Source organism: Chionomys nivalis, chromosome 10 (assembly GCF_950005125.1).
Source record: "Chionomys nivalis chromosome 10, mChiNiv1.1, whole genome shotgun sequence".
In the NCBI taxonomy this organism is placed as follows: domain Eukaryota; kingdom Metazoa; phylum Chordata; class Mammalia; order Rodentia; family Cricetidae; genus Chionomys; species Chionomys nivalis.
Genome location: NC_080095.1, coordinates 19041856 through 19059403, shown reverse-complemented (window position 1 = coordinate 19059403; position 17548 = coordinate 19041856). Strand labels below are relative to the sequence as shown.

At 42.7% G+C, this 17548-nt stretch overlaps 1 protein-coding gene across 6 annotated transcripts in view; it reads left to right on the top strand.

The window, feature by feature from the left end:
* The window catches only part of Evl (Enah/Vasp-like), a 146674-nt gene that overhangs the window by 62589 nt on the left and 66537 nt on the right, over positions 1–17548 (top strand). Inside the window, exon 1 of one of the 6 annotated variants that reach the window (XM_057782843.1) lies at positions 15894–16063. The exons of the other annotated variants lie outside the window; for them this stretch is intronic. Coding sequence (XP_057638826.1) covers positions 16053–16063 — 11 coding nt within the window. The 5' untranslated portion in view covers positions 15894–16052. Of the gene's footprint in view, positions 1–15893; positions 16064–17548 lie in introns of those variants that run through there. 6 annotated transcript variants of the gene reach the window in all.

Genomic DNA, 17548 nt, shown 5'->3' with positions numbered 1-17548 from the left:
GGTGTGTCTCCCTATCTCAAAGATCTGGATTAGAAGTAGATCTTGCCACTTCAAATTAAACAGAAACCCCTCACAGGTGTGCCCTGCGTTTGGGGGTTTTAGTTAATTCTTGATGTAGTGAAGTTGACATCAAAGCAAGGAAGTCTCACACAGGTAGCAATGACTCTCAGTTTGCAAAGCCCTTCTCATACCTGCTACCTCACTTGATCCTCACCAAAGCACTTTGAGGTAGAAAGGACAGAGATGAGTATCTCACCTAAAGGTGAGCACAGTGTTCAGAGGACTGGGGTAGAAGGAGAGAGTGCTGACTTCTGGACAGGCCACACTGCCCATGGGAGTATGGTTTTAGTTCTGACCTCTGCCCTGCCTGAAGTCGATGTGTAAAGCTAAGTCAGCCAGTGATGTCTTTCCCCCCAGTGTGTGTCTGTGGTTGATGGATGGAATGAGTTATGGAATGAACCAAGGAATTCTTGAACTCCTCTGAAGTTAGTGTGGGCCTGTATGATCATAAGTAGTCTTGGCAACTTTTTCCTCCAACCATATCCCAGACTTCATGAAATCAGGCTTGTTTCCAACCTAATTAGAGCAGTAGGTCACCTAAAACATCTCAAAGCAGAAGCAAGACCTTTACAAGAGCCTGTTTGATTTGATTTTTCTCCCCATTTTGTCATCACAAAGGGTTGAAATTCAGGAATGTAAGATTCCTTTTCTTGTAGAAGTCTCTGAGACTGTGATCCAAAAGACCAGAATCCCAATGGAGAGGATGACCTCAGAGCACAGTTTTTCTCTGAAGGAGGTGCCGGGACTCTTCTGTAAATGGAGGTTTCTCTCCCGCCTGCCAGTTCCTGAATAATCACTCAAAGGCTTAATATTACGTATAAATGACTCAGGCTTATTACTAGTTACATCTTAGATTTAAATTAACCCATTTCTATTCATCTATCTATCTATCGCTATGTGGCCTGTGGCTTACTGGTGGTGCTCTGGTATCTTGCTCCTTGGGCAGCTGCCAGTTTCTCCCAGACTCCGCTCTTCTTCTCCTGTATCTCTGCTTGGATTTCCCACCTGGCTTCATTCTGCCCTGCTATAGGCCAAAATAGCTTTATTTATCAACCAATGAGAGCAGCACACAGCGTACAGAAAGATATCCCATAGCACTCTTCAGTAAAAACGGTGCTGGTTTAAGAGTTTTGACCAAGTAAGCATCCAAAGCCTGGCTTCCAAACTCAGTCTGCAGCCACAGTTTGACACCTTGTACACATTTCTTCTTTCACATGACTTCAGTCTGCTTGTGAGGCTATCAGGGCAGAGACAGTCATCTGTTCAGTGGAGCTGTAGAGCCCCTTTGGCAACTGCACTATCAGAAAGAAAGTCATTGGATCCAGTCTCTTCCCTAAAGCAAAGGTACCCTGTTGTTAATTAGGTCTTGATTGCCACAATAGGATCCAAGTAATTTACCACATGGAGCTTCCTTCTTATGAAAGTAGGAAGTGTCCTATCCATGTCTGGACCCTAGTGCCAGCACAGTGCCTGATGCTAGCCACTGATCCAGCTTTACTCCTTCAAGTGACTTTTTCCCAGTGAGCTCTGTGCCATAGGTCCAGAGTTAGTGCTCACATTGCACACCTTTCAAGACTCAGGTTCCACAGCCCTACTTTCCTCGGCCTTCATTGGTTTCCATTTCCACTATCTCAGCACCCTCTAAGAATATTTCTGGTTGCCAGCACTCCTCTTAAATTATGACATCAAGACTAATCTTGGTGCTCCTTGTACTTTCTAGCCTAGGCAAGAGAATGAGCTGCCTGTCTCACAGCCTGCATCGTAGAATAGTAATCCTGCTTCAGGGCTTGGTTTAGCTTTATGCTATGACATAAAGTCATTTTTATGTACCAGCAAGTTTGGTTCCAACTTTGTGGCACCAGCAAGTTTGTCATATGTATTTACAAGGTCTCTTATGGGAGGTTCTGTATTTAGATAGAGAGTCCAGAAACAGATCCAGAAAAAGCACATGAACTGATGCTCACCCGAGGTGTGAAGATGACTTAGTGATGAAAGCCCAGCTTGACAAAGGGCACCTGAGTGATAATGCATTATACACAGACAGATTTGTTGGGGAAGAGGGGAGCTTATCAGACAGCCAGTCAGTGAGCTTCAGGTTCAATGAGAGATTCTGTTTCAAAAAATAGATGGAGAGTGATAGAGGAAGACACTGTCCTGTGCATGCTCATGAGTACACATTCACACACACCACACACATACTTGGCAGTAACGAAGCAATCCGGGTTTTAAATTGAGCAAAAGACTTGAACCCTTTAGCAAAGAAATATACAGAGGGCAGATGAGCATGTGACATGATACACAGGATCATTAATCACTAAGCAATGAAATTAAAATTACAGTAAGATCTCATTATGCACTTATTAGAATAGCAGACAGGAATGCCCAGCTGGTAGCTTTCCTGCATTGCTAGAAAGAACCAGAGCAGTCCAGCTACTGTCAGTGAAGTTTCTAGTTAACTAACTGGCGATCTTGAATGTTTATTCTCCAGATAGGGAAAATCTGTGTGTGACTATTGACAGCTGTCAAGAGTGGTAAGCTGTTCAGATGCCTTTCAGCTACATGGATAGATACTGTGTACTGCTTTGTACAGTGAATTACTATGAAAAAGACACCAGAAGCTGCTGTGCCTACTAGGAAACAGTAGTTTTGGTGAACTTGGATATTACATGCTAAGTGAAGAAAGCCTGTGTGAAAAGCTGCATAGGAAAGTGTAGTGATATTTTGTTTGTGTTTTAACAAATAAAGCTTGCCTGAAGATCATAGTGCAGAGCTCAGCCACTAGAGGCCAGGCAGTGGTAGTGGTACACATCTTTAATCTCAAGACTCAGGAAACAGAGGCAGACTGATCTCTTCTAGTTCAAGGCCACCCTGAGCTACATGAAATTGATCCAGTCTATAAGAGAAACAGAGCTCACACAAAGGTGATCACAGTACTTGGGATCCCACAGCTTTAATCCCAGCACTAGGGAGCTGGAGACAGGGGTGATATGGCTGGACAGGGAGAGGAATATAAGGTGGGAGGAAACAGGAGCTCGATGAAGTCAGAGGACGCAGTCTGAGGAGACAGTCTCAGGACAGGATCGTCCTTTTGGTCTGAGGATTCAATAGAGGTAAAAGGTCTCTCTAGTGGCTGGCTGCACTGCTTCTCTGATCTCTCAGCTTTTACCCCCTAATATCTGGCTCTGAGTTTTTTTAAGAACAATTAGAATTCATGCTACAGAAGAGGGTCCCATAGTGTGGCATTCTTCAGTAGGCAACATTCAAAAATGGAGGATGCATTAGTGGCTACCAGAAAGAGGTGTGTATGTGTGACTTCCATGGGCAAGCCAGAGGGTGTGGTAAGGGTTGAACTATGGGGATTTCTACAGTGGAGTTTACATAGAGCTATACAAATGTTAAATTTGTAGAAAGCAAATTCAGCCCCACACTCAGAGAAACAAACAGTCCTAGCACCTGAAGATGATGAAAAGTGGTTCTTTGTCATTATTCTCCTTTGGTTTTGTTTGATTTCAAATTAGCCATCTCCATCTGATGTGGAACTCACTGCGTAGCCTAGACTGGCCTTAACTTTTTTTGTACCTCTGCTCCCTGATGCTAACAAGATTATATATGGACACTACCATGCCTGGCTCTTTCTTTACATTCTCTTTAAACACACTGGAGTGCTAAGGAGACCTGAGCCTTGGGAAACAGCTTTTGGAATCTGTGGTTTTCAGGTGGAGTTAGTTCATGAGCTTGCCTTGATGCCAGAGGGCACACAGGAGCTTCTGTATTCTGGGACCTTTTCCCTCAGAAGTATGCTGGTCTCTTTGGGTTTTCTGTTTACTCTCTAGACAGCTGAAGTAACTTGAGGATTATCAGCTTGGGCAACATCTTTTCTAGTGAAAATTATTACTGATACGAGCCAGGATGGTAGGATGCCTTTCTTCAACCACCTTAAAGCCCCACTCTTGTTTATAACCCACTCAAAATGTTTATATTTTCATTCTGCATTTGGGGCAATTTTTAACCATAGCTTTATTGAGATATAATTTATATATTATAAATCCACCCATTAAAAGTGTATAATGGGGTGAGTTTCAGCAGACTGCAAACCAGTTATGGAACATTTTTATTGCTCCAGATGGTAACTGCTCATTAGTGTGGTAGTTTTTGCTTCATTTTTTCTTTCCCATTGGTTCAAAGTCCCCAACGTCTGTGACAATACCCTCACTCTTGAATGTACTCTTGCTGCCTTCTGTTCCTTGCAGACAACACACCCCATACATACACAAAATATACTGTGACTTAAATTTTGTTCTAAAGTTGCAACTATGCTTTCTTTAAAAGTGGTTATTAATTATCGTTGTATATTCAAACTCAGCCCTTAGTTAATAAGAAACTTCACTAAGCAGATACAATGGTCCACTCTAAAACTCAGCATTTGGGAGGCAGAAACAGGAAGATCATGAGTCAGCCTAAGCTATCTCCAGAGACCTTGACTTAAAAATATAAATAGATACATTGAGGCAGGAGAGATGGCTTAGCAACTGCTTTTCCAGAGGACCCAAGTTCAATTCCTGGCACCTACATGGTCACTCACAGCCATCTCTAACTCCATTTCCAAAACCCTCTTCTAACCTTCCCAGGCACCAAGTATGCATGTGGTACACAGACATACATGCAGGCAAAACACCCATACATATATTTTAAAATAATAAATATATTAACAAACAATACATGCATAACAATAAAGTAAACAAGAGGCAGGCCTAGGCGGCGGAAGCACCAGCGCACAGACAGTTCCGGCCGGCGGAGGCACCGGCAGGCAGGCCTAGGCGGCGGAAGCAACGGCGCGCAGGCAGGCCCGGGCAGCGGAGGCACCAGCACGCAGGCAAGTCCTGGCGGCAGAGGCACCGGCATGCAGGCAGGCCCGGGTGGCGGAGGCACCGGCAGTCAGGCCCGGCAGGCAGGCCTAGGCAGCGGAAGCACCGGCGCAAAGACAGGCCCAGGCGGCGGAGGCACCAGCACGCAGGCAAGTCCGGGCGGCAGAGGCACCGGCGTGCAGGCAGGCCCGGGTGGCGGAGGCACCGACAGTCAGGCCCGGCAGGCAGGCCTAGGCGGCGGAAGCACCGGCGCGCAGGCAGGCCCAGGTGGCGGAGGCACCGGCAGGCAGGCCTAGGCGGCGGAAACACCGGCGCACAGACAGTTCCGGGCGGCGGAGGCACCGGCAGGCAGGCCCGGGCGGCGGAGGCACTGGATACAGGATAGTGCGGGCAAGAAACAGTGAAGCCTGCACTGAGAACAGATTGCCCCGCTACAATTAAATCAAACCCAATAGATAGCATCGGTAAGAGGAGATGGGCAGACGCCAAGGCAAGAATTCACCCAACAATCTGAAAAACAACATGAAAACACCAGAACCCAATGATCTTACAACACAAGGACTTGAACACCCTATCACAGGAGAAGAGGAAAAAACTGACTTTTTGAAAGCAATAGAGTCCCTTAAACAACATGTAAAAAATGCCCTCATAGAAATGGATGAGAAGTATAACAAAAAGTTTGAAGAAATGAGTAAATACGTAAATGATACCCTGGGAAGCCAAGAAAAAACGATCAAACAGGTAATGGAAACAGTCCAAGAATTGAAAACTGAAATGGAAGCAAGGAAGAAAACACAAACTGAGGACCAGCTGGATATGGCAAATATAGGTCAACGAGCAGAGACTACAGAAACAAGCATAATCAATAGAATACAAGAGATAGAAGAAAGAATCTCAGATTCTGAAGACAACATAGAGAAAATAAACGGACTGATCAAAGAAAACACCAAAACCAACAAATTCTCATCACAAAACATTCAGGAAATATGGGACACAATAAAAAGACCAAACCTAAGAATAATAGGGATAGAAGAAGGAGAAGAGGCACAGCTCAAAGGTCCAGAAAACATTTTTAACAAAATTATGGAAGAAAACTTCCCCAACATAAAGAAAGATATTCCTTTGAATATTCAAGAAGCATACAGAACACCAAACAGACTGGATCAAAAAAAAAACGTCCCCTCGCCATATAATAATCAAAACACAAAATATACAGATTAAAGAAAGAATATTAAGAGCTGCAAAGGAAAAAGGCCAAGTAACTTATAAAGGTAAACCGATCAGACTTACACCTGACTTCTCTATGGAAACCATGAAAGCCAGAAGGTCCTGGATAGAGGTACTACAGAAACTAAGAGACCATGGATGCAAACCCAAAATACTATACCCAGCCAAGCTATCGTTCACTATCAATGGAGAAAACAAGACATTCCAGGATAAGAACAAATTTAAACAATACGTTGCCACAAATCCAGCCCTACAGAAAGTAATAGAAGGAAAATCACAACCCAAGGAATCCAACATTGCCAACACTGCCTACAATAACCCAGGCATCTAGCGACCCTTCAACAGCACAACTCAAAGAAGGGAGACACACAAACTCTTCTACCAAAAGCAGTAAGAATAACCGGAGTTAACAACCACTGGTCATTAATATCACTTAATATTAATGGTCTCAATTCACCAATAAAAAGGCACAGGCTAAGAGATTGGATACGAAAACAGGATCCAACAGTCTGCTGTTTGCAAGAAACTCATCTCAACCACAAAGACAGGCATCTACTCAGAGTAAAGGGTTGGGAAAAGGTTTTTCAAGCAAATGGTCCTAAGAAAAAAGCAGGTGTGGCCATACTAATTTCTAACAAAACTGACTTCAAACTAAAATCAATCAGAAGAGATCGACAGGGACACTTTATACTCATAACAGGAACGATTCAGCAGGATGAAGTCTCAATCCTGAATATCTATGCCCCTAATATAAAAGCACCCACTTATGTAAAAGAAATATTGCTAAAACTCAAGGCAGACATCAAATCACACACACTAGTAGTAGGAGACTTCAACACACCTCTCTCACCAATGGACAGGTCAATCAGACAGAAAACTAATAGAGAATTAAGAGAATTGTTGGAGGTAATGAATCAAATGGACTTAACAGACATCTATAGAACACTCCACCCAAATAGGAAAGAATACACCTTCTTCTCTGCAGCTCATGGAACCTTCTCGAAAATTGACCACATACTTGGAAACAAAGGAAACCTCCACAGATACAAAAAAATATCAGTGTCCACCTGTGTCTTATCAGATCACCACGGATTAAAGTTAGAAGCCACCAACAAAGCTACCCCCAGAAAGCTGACAAACTCATGGAAACTGAACAGTCAACTACTGAACCACACCTGGGTCAAGGAAGAAATTAAGAAAGAAATTAAAGTCTTCCTTGAATTTAATGAAAACAAAGAGACAACATACTCAAACCTATGGGACACGATGAAAGCAGTGCTAAGAGGAAAGTTCATAGCACTAAGTGCCCACTTAAAGAAAACGGAGAAAGCATACATTGGGGACTTAACAGCACACCTGAAAGCTCTAGAAAAAAAAGAAGCAGACGCGCCCAGGAGGAGTAGAAGACTGGAAATAATCAAACTGAGGGCAGAAATCAACAAAATAGAAACACAGAAAACAGTCCAAAGAATCAATGAAACAAAAAGTTGGTTCTTGGAGAAAATCAACAAGATTGACAAACCCCTTTCCAAACTAATTAAACGACAGAGAGAGAACACGCAAATAAATAAGATCAGAAATGAAAAGGGGGACATAACCACAGACACAGAGGAAATTCAGAGAATCATTAGATCTTACTACAAAAGCCTGTATGCCACAAAACTGGAAAATGCAAAAGAAATGGACACTTTTTTAGATAAGTACCATATACCAAACCTAAACCAAGACCAGGTGAACCATCTAAATAGACCTGTTAGTCGCGAAGAATTAGAAACAGTTATCAAAAATCTCCCTTCCAAAAAAAGCCCAGGGCCAGATGGTTTCAATGCAGAATTCTACCAGAACTTCCAAGAAGAGCTAATACCTATACTTCTTAATGTATTTCACAATATAGAAACAGAAGAGTCATTGCCAAATTCCTTTTATGAAGCTACAGTTACCCTGATACCAAAACCACACAAAGACCCAACCAAGAAAGAGAATTACAGGCCTATCTCACTCATGAACATCGACGCAAAAATTCTCAATAAAATACTGGCAAACCGAATCCAAGAACACATTAGAAAAGTTATCCATTATGATCAAGTAGGCTTCATTCCAGAGATGCAGGGCTGGTTCAACATACGCAAATCTATCAATGTAATCAACCATATAAATAAACTGAAAGAAAAAAACCATATGATCATTTCATTAGATGCTGAAAAAGCATTCGACAAAATTCAACACTCCTTTATGATAAAGGTCTTGGAGAGATTAGGGATACAAGGGGCATACCTAAATATAATAAAAGCTATTTACAGCAAGCCGACAGCTAACATTAAATTAAATGGAGAAAAACTCAAAGCCATCCCACTAAAATCAGGAACACGACAAGGATGTCCACTCTCTCCATACCTCTTCAATATAGTGCTTGAAGTTCTAGCAATAGCAATAAGACAACATAAGGGGATCAAGGGGATCCATATTGGAAAGGAAGAAGTTAAGCTTTCATTATTTGCAGATGATATGATAGTATACATAACCGACCCCAAAAACTCTACCAAAGAACTCCTACAGCTGATAAACACCTTTGGTAATGTGGCAGGATACAAAATCAACTCCAAAAAATCAGTTGCCTTCCTATACACTAAGGATAAGGAAGCAGAGAGGGAAATCAGAGAAGCATCACCTTTCACGATAGCCACAAATAGCATAAAATACCTTGGGGTAACTCTGACCAAGGAAGTGAAAGATCTATTTGGCAAGAACTTTAAGTCTTTGAAGAAAGAAATTGAAGAGGACACCAGAAAATGGAAGGACCTCCCTTGCTCTTGGATTGGGAGGATCAACATAGTAAAAATGGCAATTCTACCAAAAGCAATCTATAGATTCAACGCAATCCCCATCAAAATCCCATCAAAATTCTTCACAGATCTGGAGAAGACAATAATCAACTTTATATGGAAAAACAAAAAACCCAGGATAGCCAAAACAATCTTATACAATAAAGGATTGTCTGGAGGCATTACCATCCCTGACTTCAAACTCTATTACAGAGCTACAGTACTGAAAACGGCTTGGTACTGGCATAAAAACAGAGAAGTCGACCAATGGAATAGAATAGAAGACCCTGACTTTAGCCCACAAACCTATGAACACCTGATTTTCGATAAAGGAGCTAAAAGTATACAATGGAAAAAAGAGAGCATCTTCAACAAATTGTGCTGGCAAAACTGGAAGTCAATCTGTAGAAGAATGAAAATAGATCCATATATATCACCATGCACAAAACTCAAGTCCAAATGGATTAAAGACCTCAATATCAGTCCAAACACACTGAATCTGATAGAAGAGAAAGTGGGAAGTACTTTACAACACATGGGCACAGGAGAACACTTCCTACGTACAACCCCAGCAGCACAAACACTAAGGACATCATTGAATAAATGGGACCTCCTGAGACTGAGAAGCTTCTGTAATGCAAAGGACACTGTCACTAAGACAGAAAGGCAACCCACTGACTGGGAGAAGATCTTCACCAACCCCGCAACTGACAAAGGTCTGATATCCAAAATATACAAAGAACTCAAGAAATTAGACCGTAAAAGGTTAATCAATCCAATTATAAAATGGGGCACTGAGCTGAACAGAGACTTTTCAACAGAAGAAGTTCAAATGGCCAAAAGTCACTTAAGATCATGCTCAACTTCCTTAGCAATCAGGGAAATGCAAATCAAGACAACATTAAGATACCATCTTACACCGGTCAGAATGGCTAAAATCAAAAACACCAATGATAGCCTCTGCTGGAGAGGTTGTGGAGAAAGGGGCACTCTCATCCATTGCTGGTGGGAATGCAAACTTGTGCAACCACTTTGGAAAGCAGTGTGGCGGTTTCTCAGGAAAGTCGGGTTCAACCTACCTCTTGACCCAGCAATACCACTATTGGGAATATACCCAAGAGATGCCCAAACATACAACAAAAGTATATGCTCAACTATGTTCATAGCAGCATTGTTTGTAATTGCCAGAACCTGGAAACAACCTAGATGTCCTTCAATGGAAGAATGGATGAAGAAAGTATGGAATATATACATATTAGAGTACTACTCAGCAGTAAAAAACAATGACTTCTTGAATTTTGCATACAAATGGACGGAAATTGAAAACACTATCCTGAGTGAGGTAAGCCAGACCCAAAAAGAGGAACATGGGATGTACTCACTCATATTTGGTTTCTAGCCATAAATAAAGGACATTGAGACTATAATTCGTGACTCTAGAGAAGCTAAATAAGAAGGTGAACCCAAAGAAAAACATATAAGCATCCCCCTGAATATTAACCTTCATCAGGCGATGAAAGAAGACAGAGACAGAGACCAACATTGGAGCACTGGACTGAAGTCTCACGATCCAAAGGAGGAGCAGAAGGAGAGTGAGCACGAGCAAGGAACTCAAGACGGCGAGGGGTGCACCCACACACTGAGGCAATGGGGATGATCTATCGGGAACTCACCAAGGCCAGCTGGCCGGGGACTGAAAAAGCATGGGACAAAACCGGTCTCGCTGAACATAATGGACAATGAGGACTACTGAGAACTGAAGAACAATGGCAATGGGTTCTTGATCCTATTGCATGTAATGGCTTTGTGGGAGCCCAGGTAGTTTGGATACTCACCTTAATAGACCTGGATGGAGGTGGGTGGTCCTTGGACCTCCCACAGGGCAGAGAAACCTGCTTACTCTTTGGGCTGAGGAGGAAGGAAGACTTGATTGGGGGAGGGGGAGGGAATGGGAGGTGGTGGCGGGGAAGAGGCAGAAATCTTTAATAATTAAATTAATTAATTAATAAAAATCAGAAAGAAAAAAAAAAGAAAAACAAAAAAAAATAAATAAATAAAGTAAACAATAGCCTGACTAGCTATGAAGTGTGTGAGCTTTTTCCTCCAACTCTGAATGTTCATTTTCTCACTATCTCACTGCCTCTGGACACAGAAGTTACTCTGGGTTTTCTTCTGCCTGTGGTTTGTTTTTTCATGGACAGTTTTTTTTTTTTTTTTAAATTTCCTCTTTATCTTTAATGTCCTTTAACGTACTCTGTGTTTATGTGGATACATGTGTGCACTTATCTCTTTTCTTAATTGTATTTGTGCTCTGATCTGAGCTTTCATATTGCTCTGAAATTCTACATAATTCTGTCATTAACTGTCCACATATTTTATCTCGATTTTTCTTTCCCTCCAAGATTACTTTTTATAGAGAATTCAATATATTTGATCCTGCTCTCTCTAGGCTCTTTTTCTTATTTGTCTTTGTCAGTTCTGTGAACCTGTCTGGGTGTTTTGTTTTGTTATTTTTCTAACCACTGCCTAGATTGCTGGGCCTTTTGAACTCTGTGAAGGCTAAAAGTCGGTTGGTTCTTGTTTGTTTCTTGTTGTTTTCTTATTCCCACTTAATGCTTTAAGTAGCTTTTTAAATACAATCTTTTCTCATTTTACATAGCTATCCTCGTTCTAGGGTTGAGTTAAAAGACCTCCCGAAAGGTTCACTCTAGCCACCTACTACTGGAACCAGAAAAGACAGTAGCACCATGTGAAGGACAGAGGAGGTGTTGAAGGAAACCGAAAGGCACTTTCTCACAGAGAGTGTTACACATAGGCCAGCATCTTCAGGAAATGAAAAAAGAATGCCTTTGCTAGCGTGATAACCATAACTAATTCTGCTTCTGTTCTTGATGAAATGATGGTGATGGTTTACCTTAAAAACCACTGTAAAATGAGTGGAATCTACACAGGGTACTGATGCCCATAGAATACCAAATCTTTGCTCCTTTTAGTTGTTAGGACTCTAATTTTTGAAGAGAAATACCATGATAAGCTCCACAATAGCCAGAGCCACCTGCCTCTGTCTGCTTTTCTGTCTTAGGGAAAATGGTCTAAGTTAAAGAGATCACAGGAGGCCAGTCCTGGAATTCTGGGTTACCTGTAGTAAGATTTGGTAAAAACTAGAGGAGGAAGCTCTGTGGTCTGAACAGAGACAGCTGAGTTGTGTGTAAGGCTCCACTTGAGCTGTTGCCTAGGGGCTGCCTGTGCATGTGCAATGCTCTCTAAGCCCAGCTCAGAATGCCCTTTGCAGAGATAAGGACCAAAGGGTGATGCTAGAGGCCATGTAATGCTGCAGGATGTGTGACAGTCACCTCTAGCTGAGTGATGAGACCCATTGTGGTTTTAGTGTAAAATGTCTTCTTTAGGCTAGTATGTTTGAACCTGTAGTTCCAGCTGATAGCACTGTTTGGAAGGGTTGTGGAACGTTTAAGAAGATGGAGCCTCACTGGGGAAGCAGGTCACTGGAGGTGGGGCTTGAGGTTTTATCCCCGACCCCATTTCCTGTCTGTTTTCTGCTTCTTGACTGCTGACACAGTATGGCCAGATACCTAATACTCCGGCTTTTCCTACCCTAAAAGACTTTCTCCCTTTGTTTATTCATTTTTTGATGATGGCTCACCAAGTACACCAGGCTGACCTTGAACTCACAGAGATCCACCTACTACTGCCTCCAAATACTGGATTAAAAGTGTGTGCCACCACACCTGGCTGGATCACTTCTTAAACCATTAGCCCAAACATACCTTTCCTTGGGTTTTTGTCACAACAACAAGAAATAACCAAAACAGAAAGCTGGCACTCAGAAAGTGCCTGCCATGCAAACATAAGGACCTAAGTTGAGTTCAGCTCTCTGGCACCCATGTAAAAGACAGGCGTGGCAACATGCATCTGCAAACCCATCGCAGTGGTTGAAAAGGAGCAAGATAGATCCTTGTAGCTCATCGGCCAAGTGTTGAGTTCCAGGTTCAGTGAAGGACCTTGTCTTAGTGAAGGACAAAGACAGAAAATGGTAAGAAGTAGATGACACCCACTATTGATAACTGGCGTCCATGGGTATGCACAAGTGTGTAGTCGTTTACATGTGTGCACACATACACATGTGAACACATATGTACAACACACACAACAATAACAACAAAGAAATGCAGACAGTAGAAGCCTGGCTCATAAGGTTTCAGAGTGGAACTTTGTCAGACCCTGGGTTAAAGTCCATTCATGTGGTATTCTGGGGAAAATATATGCCTGTATTTTGCCTGCGTCCTGAGAACTTAAGTAAGACTAAATTCAAATGCAATGGATTTACCAGGCCTGCTGCCTTACACCTTTAATCTCAGAATTCAGGAGATAGAGGCAGATGGATCTCTGTGAGTTTGAGACTAGCCTGGTGTACATATTAAATTCCAAGCCAGTCAGGGCTGCCTAATGAAACCCTGTCTTTAAGCAGGGGTGGGGAGTGTGGGGGGGAAGCAATGAACTCATTTGTTTAGCAAAGGACATTTCAAGGTAGCAGAGCCACTCAGCTTGTGGCAGTTGTAATGGTCTGTCTTGTCCCTTTAAAAGACAAGCCATGCCCACTCCCCCATCCGAGGCTGAGGCGAGCTGATCTTCAGCTTCCAGCCTGAGTCTTTTCCTTTCAGTTTCTCTCCCAAAGAGGTAGCTGCTGCAGTGGCTCCTCTCCTCTCCTCCCTCCTTCCCCCCTTCTCTCTCTGCCTCTCTGCTCTTCTCCCTTCTCCCTTCTCCCCTTCCTGGTTTCCCTTCCATAACCCATTAAATAAATACCCAACCTCACTCTGCATGGTGTGCCTATCCATGTCTTTGTCTCTCACCCACTGTGTGGCTCCCTGCCTAGGACCAGCTGTAAGCCACTAATTAAGTTTGTGGTTGTTACAGTAGTAACAATAAAGAGTACAGAGTAGAAAGTGTTTTTAATAAAAGCTCCAAAATGTATAAAATAAGTATTAACAGAACTGAAGATGGAGAGAGACATGTTCACCCTTAAGCCACCTAGAAATTTTAAGACATTTCTCTCAGCAGTTGATAAAATGTTTAAAGAAAATAGTAAGGACGTAGGAGTTCAGCACTCCTTGACCTAACTAATATTGTTAGTTACTTTTCTCTTGTAACTAATAAAAAATACTTTTTCTCTTGTAATCATTATATGTTCACCAAATTGGGCTATATACTGGACCCTAAAAGTCTCTATACAGGTTAAAACAATGGAATTCATACCTGGAAATACAAAAGAAGTCAGATTAAGGACATGCTCTGACCACAGTAGAACTAAGTAAATAGCAACAAAGCAGGAAAACACCAAAGATTTTGAAGCAAAACAAAATTAAATAATACACTTCCAAATAATTCACAGATAAAAAGAAAAATTCACAAGGGAAAATAGTAAATACTTGAACCAGCAAAACCACAAGTCAAAAACATGGTTTGCAGCTGACATGTGCTTAACAGGAAATGTAGATCTTTAATGCCTTTGAAAAAATACACTTTCAACGTTCAAAGGGTGTTCATGTCTCCAGTTAGAACAAGCCCTTTATGCTGTCTTTCACATAGCTATCTCCCATTGTTGCAATGATATTTCAATGCATCTATTTGCCCACAGGTCCATCTATCCATTGTGCTTCCAGCCCTTCTTTCCTATTTCATAGGATCTCATGTATATTCTGGAGTGACCTCAAATCCATGAACCTCCTGAGTGCTGGCATTGCAGGTATGCCATTGCACCAGGCTGTATAGGACTCTAAAAGCTGTCTAAATATAAGACCTACCCCTCCTTCCAGTTCTTTCAGCTGTAAATTGCTGACTGCAGTATCCTGTTAGAGAACTGTGTCTCACAATCATAATGCAAATTCTACCCTAGAGTCAAATGGAGAGTCTGGTATAGCTGTGCACACTGTACAGGTCCTTGCTCTCAGAACCTGCCAGGCTTTTCTAAGTCTAGCAGCCTTCCTGTAGGAAGTCATCTGCCATGTCCCTGCCCTATGTCAAGTGGAAACTGCGGTCCAGACAATGGAGCCAATAGTCACTGGTGGGGCCAACACCACAGCCTGGTCCCCAGCTCCTGACCAGCTTTGTTAGGTCTCCAACCCTGGACAAAGGGCTAACTAAGATGCTGATTAACATTTGAAAATGGGGCTGGAGAGATGGCTCAGAGGTTAAGAGCACTGGCTGATCTTCCGGAGGTCCTGAGTTCAATTCCCAGCAACCACATGGTGGCTCACAACCATCTGTAATGAGATCTGGTGCCCTCTTCTGGCCTGCAGGCATACAAGGAGGCTGAACACTGTGTACACAATAAATAAATCTTTAAAAAAAAAAAATTTGAAAATGGACACTGTCCACCAGCCTCTCTCAGTATCACCAGTTCCTATTACAGAGTCATCTTGACTGGTATGCTCCACCCTGACCCTACATCTCCAGCCTAGGGCTGAGCTACCCTTCCCCCAGCTGCTCTTCCCTATAACCTCAGCTAACCAGTCTTCTTGGCCTCTTTGTCTCTGGGTCTCCTTGTCTCCTGTCTTGCTCCTGGCCCCTTAGCTCCCGGCTCTCCTTTCCCCCTTCTCCTGACATGACCCAGTTCAGTTTGTTGGTCATGTCCACTCTGGACTCAGGATTCTCCCAGATGCCTCTACCTCTGCCTGTGCTCTCTCTTATATCTGTAAGAAAAACCTCAGCTCCATAGGAGTAGTCTGGCTCTCTTTTTATTTCTTTTTGTATTTCAACAGGAAACTCATGAGCTTGAGATTGCCATTCTCAGGCCTAGGCAGCAGATTTCAGCCGCCTACACTTTTGGGGCCCTGTGTGCTGTTAGCTTCTTGTTTCGCTGTTTTCTACATAGGTTTCAGTTTTTCACTTGGGTTTGTTTCCCCTTTGTCTCTGGTTCAGCTTCCTTTTCCTGTTTGGTTTTAACTAGTCTAAAATCGTAGCTGTCTTCATAGGGGTCTGTGGTCCTCTGATCCACATAACCTAACCTGGTGGAGCACAGGACTCACCTCCTCAGGATTCCCTGTGCAGCCTTCATTCAGCCATGGCCCCAGGGTAAGTACGGGGACCCAGAATGGGATAGAGGGTGTGAGAGGAAACCTAGACTCTGGATGTGGAAGGTTCTGTGGAGGTCATCTCTGGTCCTCTTGGATACCAGTCAGTGATGGAGACATCTAGGACCAGAGGGTGAGGGACTTAAAACCAAAATCCTAAAGCAAGTTAATGCCTTCAGTCCCCTAGGCTCTTTCCAGTTCCTGGTCTGTGCTTGTTGATGCCGATGACCTTGAATCACTTGAGTCAAATCACTTGAGACTTACTCAGAATTGACCACCTGCCTTGGAGGGTAGAGGGCTTCTGAACTCTGAGAGGAGTGTTTTTGACTCATAGGTTCTTTACAGAATGTCCTGAGGCAGCTTGTATGCTCTGACTCTGGACCAAGATGCAAGACCTGAGTTCCTTTTATACTAGAAACTGCATTGCTATGACCTGTGGAGAGATTTGTCCCCCTTTGGCTTCTTGTCCCATAGACAATGGTGAACATGGTTGAGTATCAATCATCTGCAAACTATGTTATAATGTGGGTGGACATGAGTGCCCCTTTCTCTGTAACTACATGATAGGACCAAGTTTTATCCTCCAAAATCTGGGACTTTTATTTATTTAAATCATTATAGCCTTGTGTCTTCACATAAAATAATAATACCCCACTTTAAAAAGTATTTATTTGCTAGCGCACACCTTTAACCCCAAGTGTTGGGATTAAAGGCAGGAAATCTCTTGAGTTCGAGGCCAGCATGGTCTGTAGAGTTCTAGGATAGCCAGGACTACACTGAGAAACCCTGTCTTGAAAAAACAAACAAAAAATGCTGCTTCACCACTTGTTTTCTTTTCCCCATCTTGGATAGATGAGGAAGGTGTTACTGCTTGTGCCTTGTGCTGAGGCTCTAAAAGGCTGCGGGACTTCCCCAAGGCCCACCTGGTTGAGGAGGGACCAGGCTTGGAGCTTACTCAGAGAGCCTTATGCAGGCTCTTGAAACATGTTTTGCAGTGAGCTTCTAGAGTGAAGGAGACAATGAGTACAGTCTGCCGGTTGTCCCTGGGCAGCCAGGGGCACGCGTGCCCCTCCTATTAGTCTCTGCTGAGGAGCTGCAGCCCAGCTAGGCTAGGGAAACACTGATTTCTTTGCTTGAGTTTTGGTATCTCAACCAGTTTTCTGTCATTTTAGTAGTTTTTCTGTAGCTTCAAGGTATTTTTGTTTTGTTCTTTTACTTTGTTTTTTGGGTTTTTTTTGGTATTTTTGTTGTTGTTTTTGCATGGAGCTGTGAAAAACAGAACATATTCAGAGGTATGATATTTTCGGTTGTAAATTACATTGTAAACAGTTGAGGAAGCTTACTGGTGGTAGAAAATAGTACCAGGAGGAAATAGGGAGGAGGCACCAAGAATTTTTAAAGGCCTTTTACTCCTTTGACATTGGAGAAGTTGCAGCTGGAAAACACCCTGGAGAAAGAAACTGTAGGTCAAGGGCAGCAGAGCTTC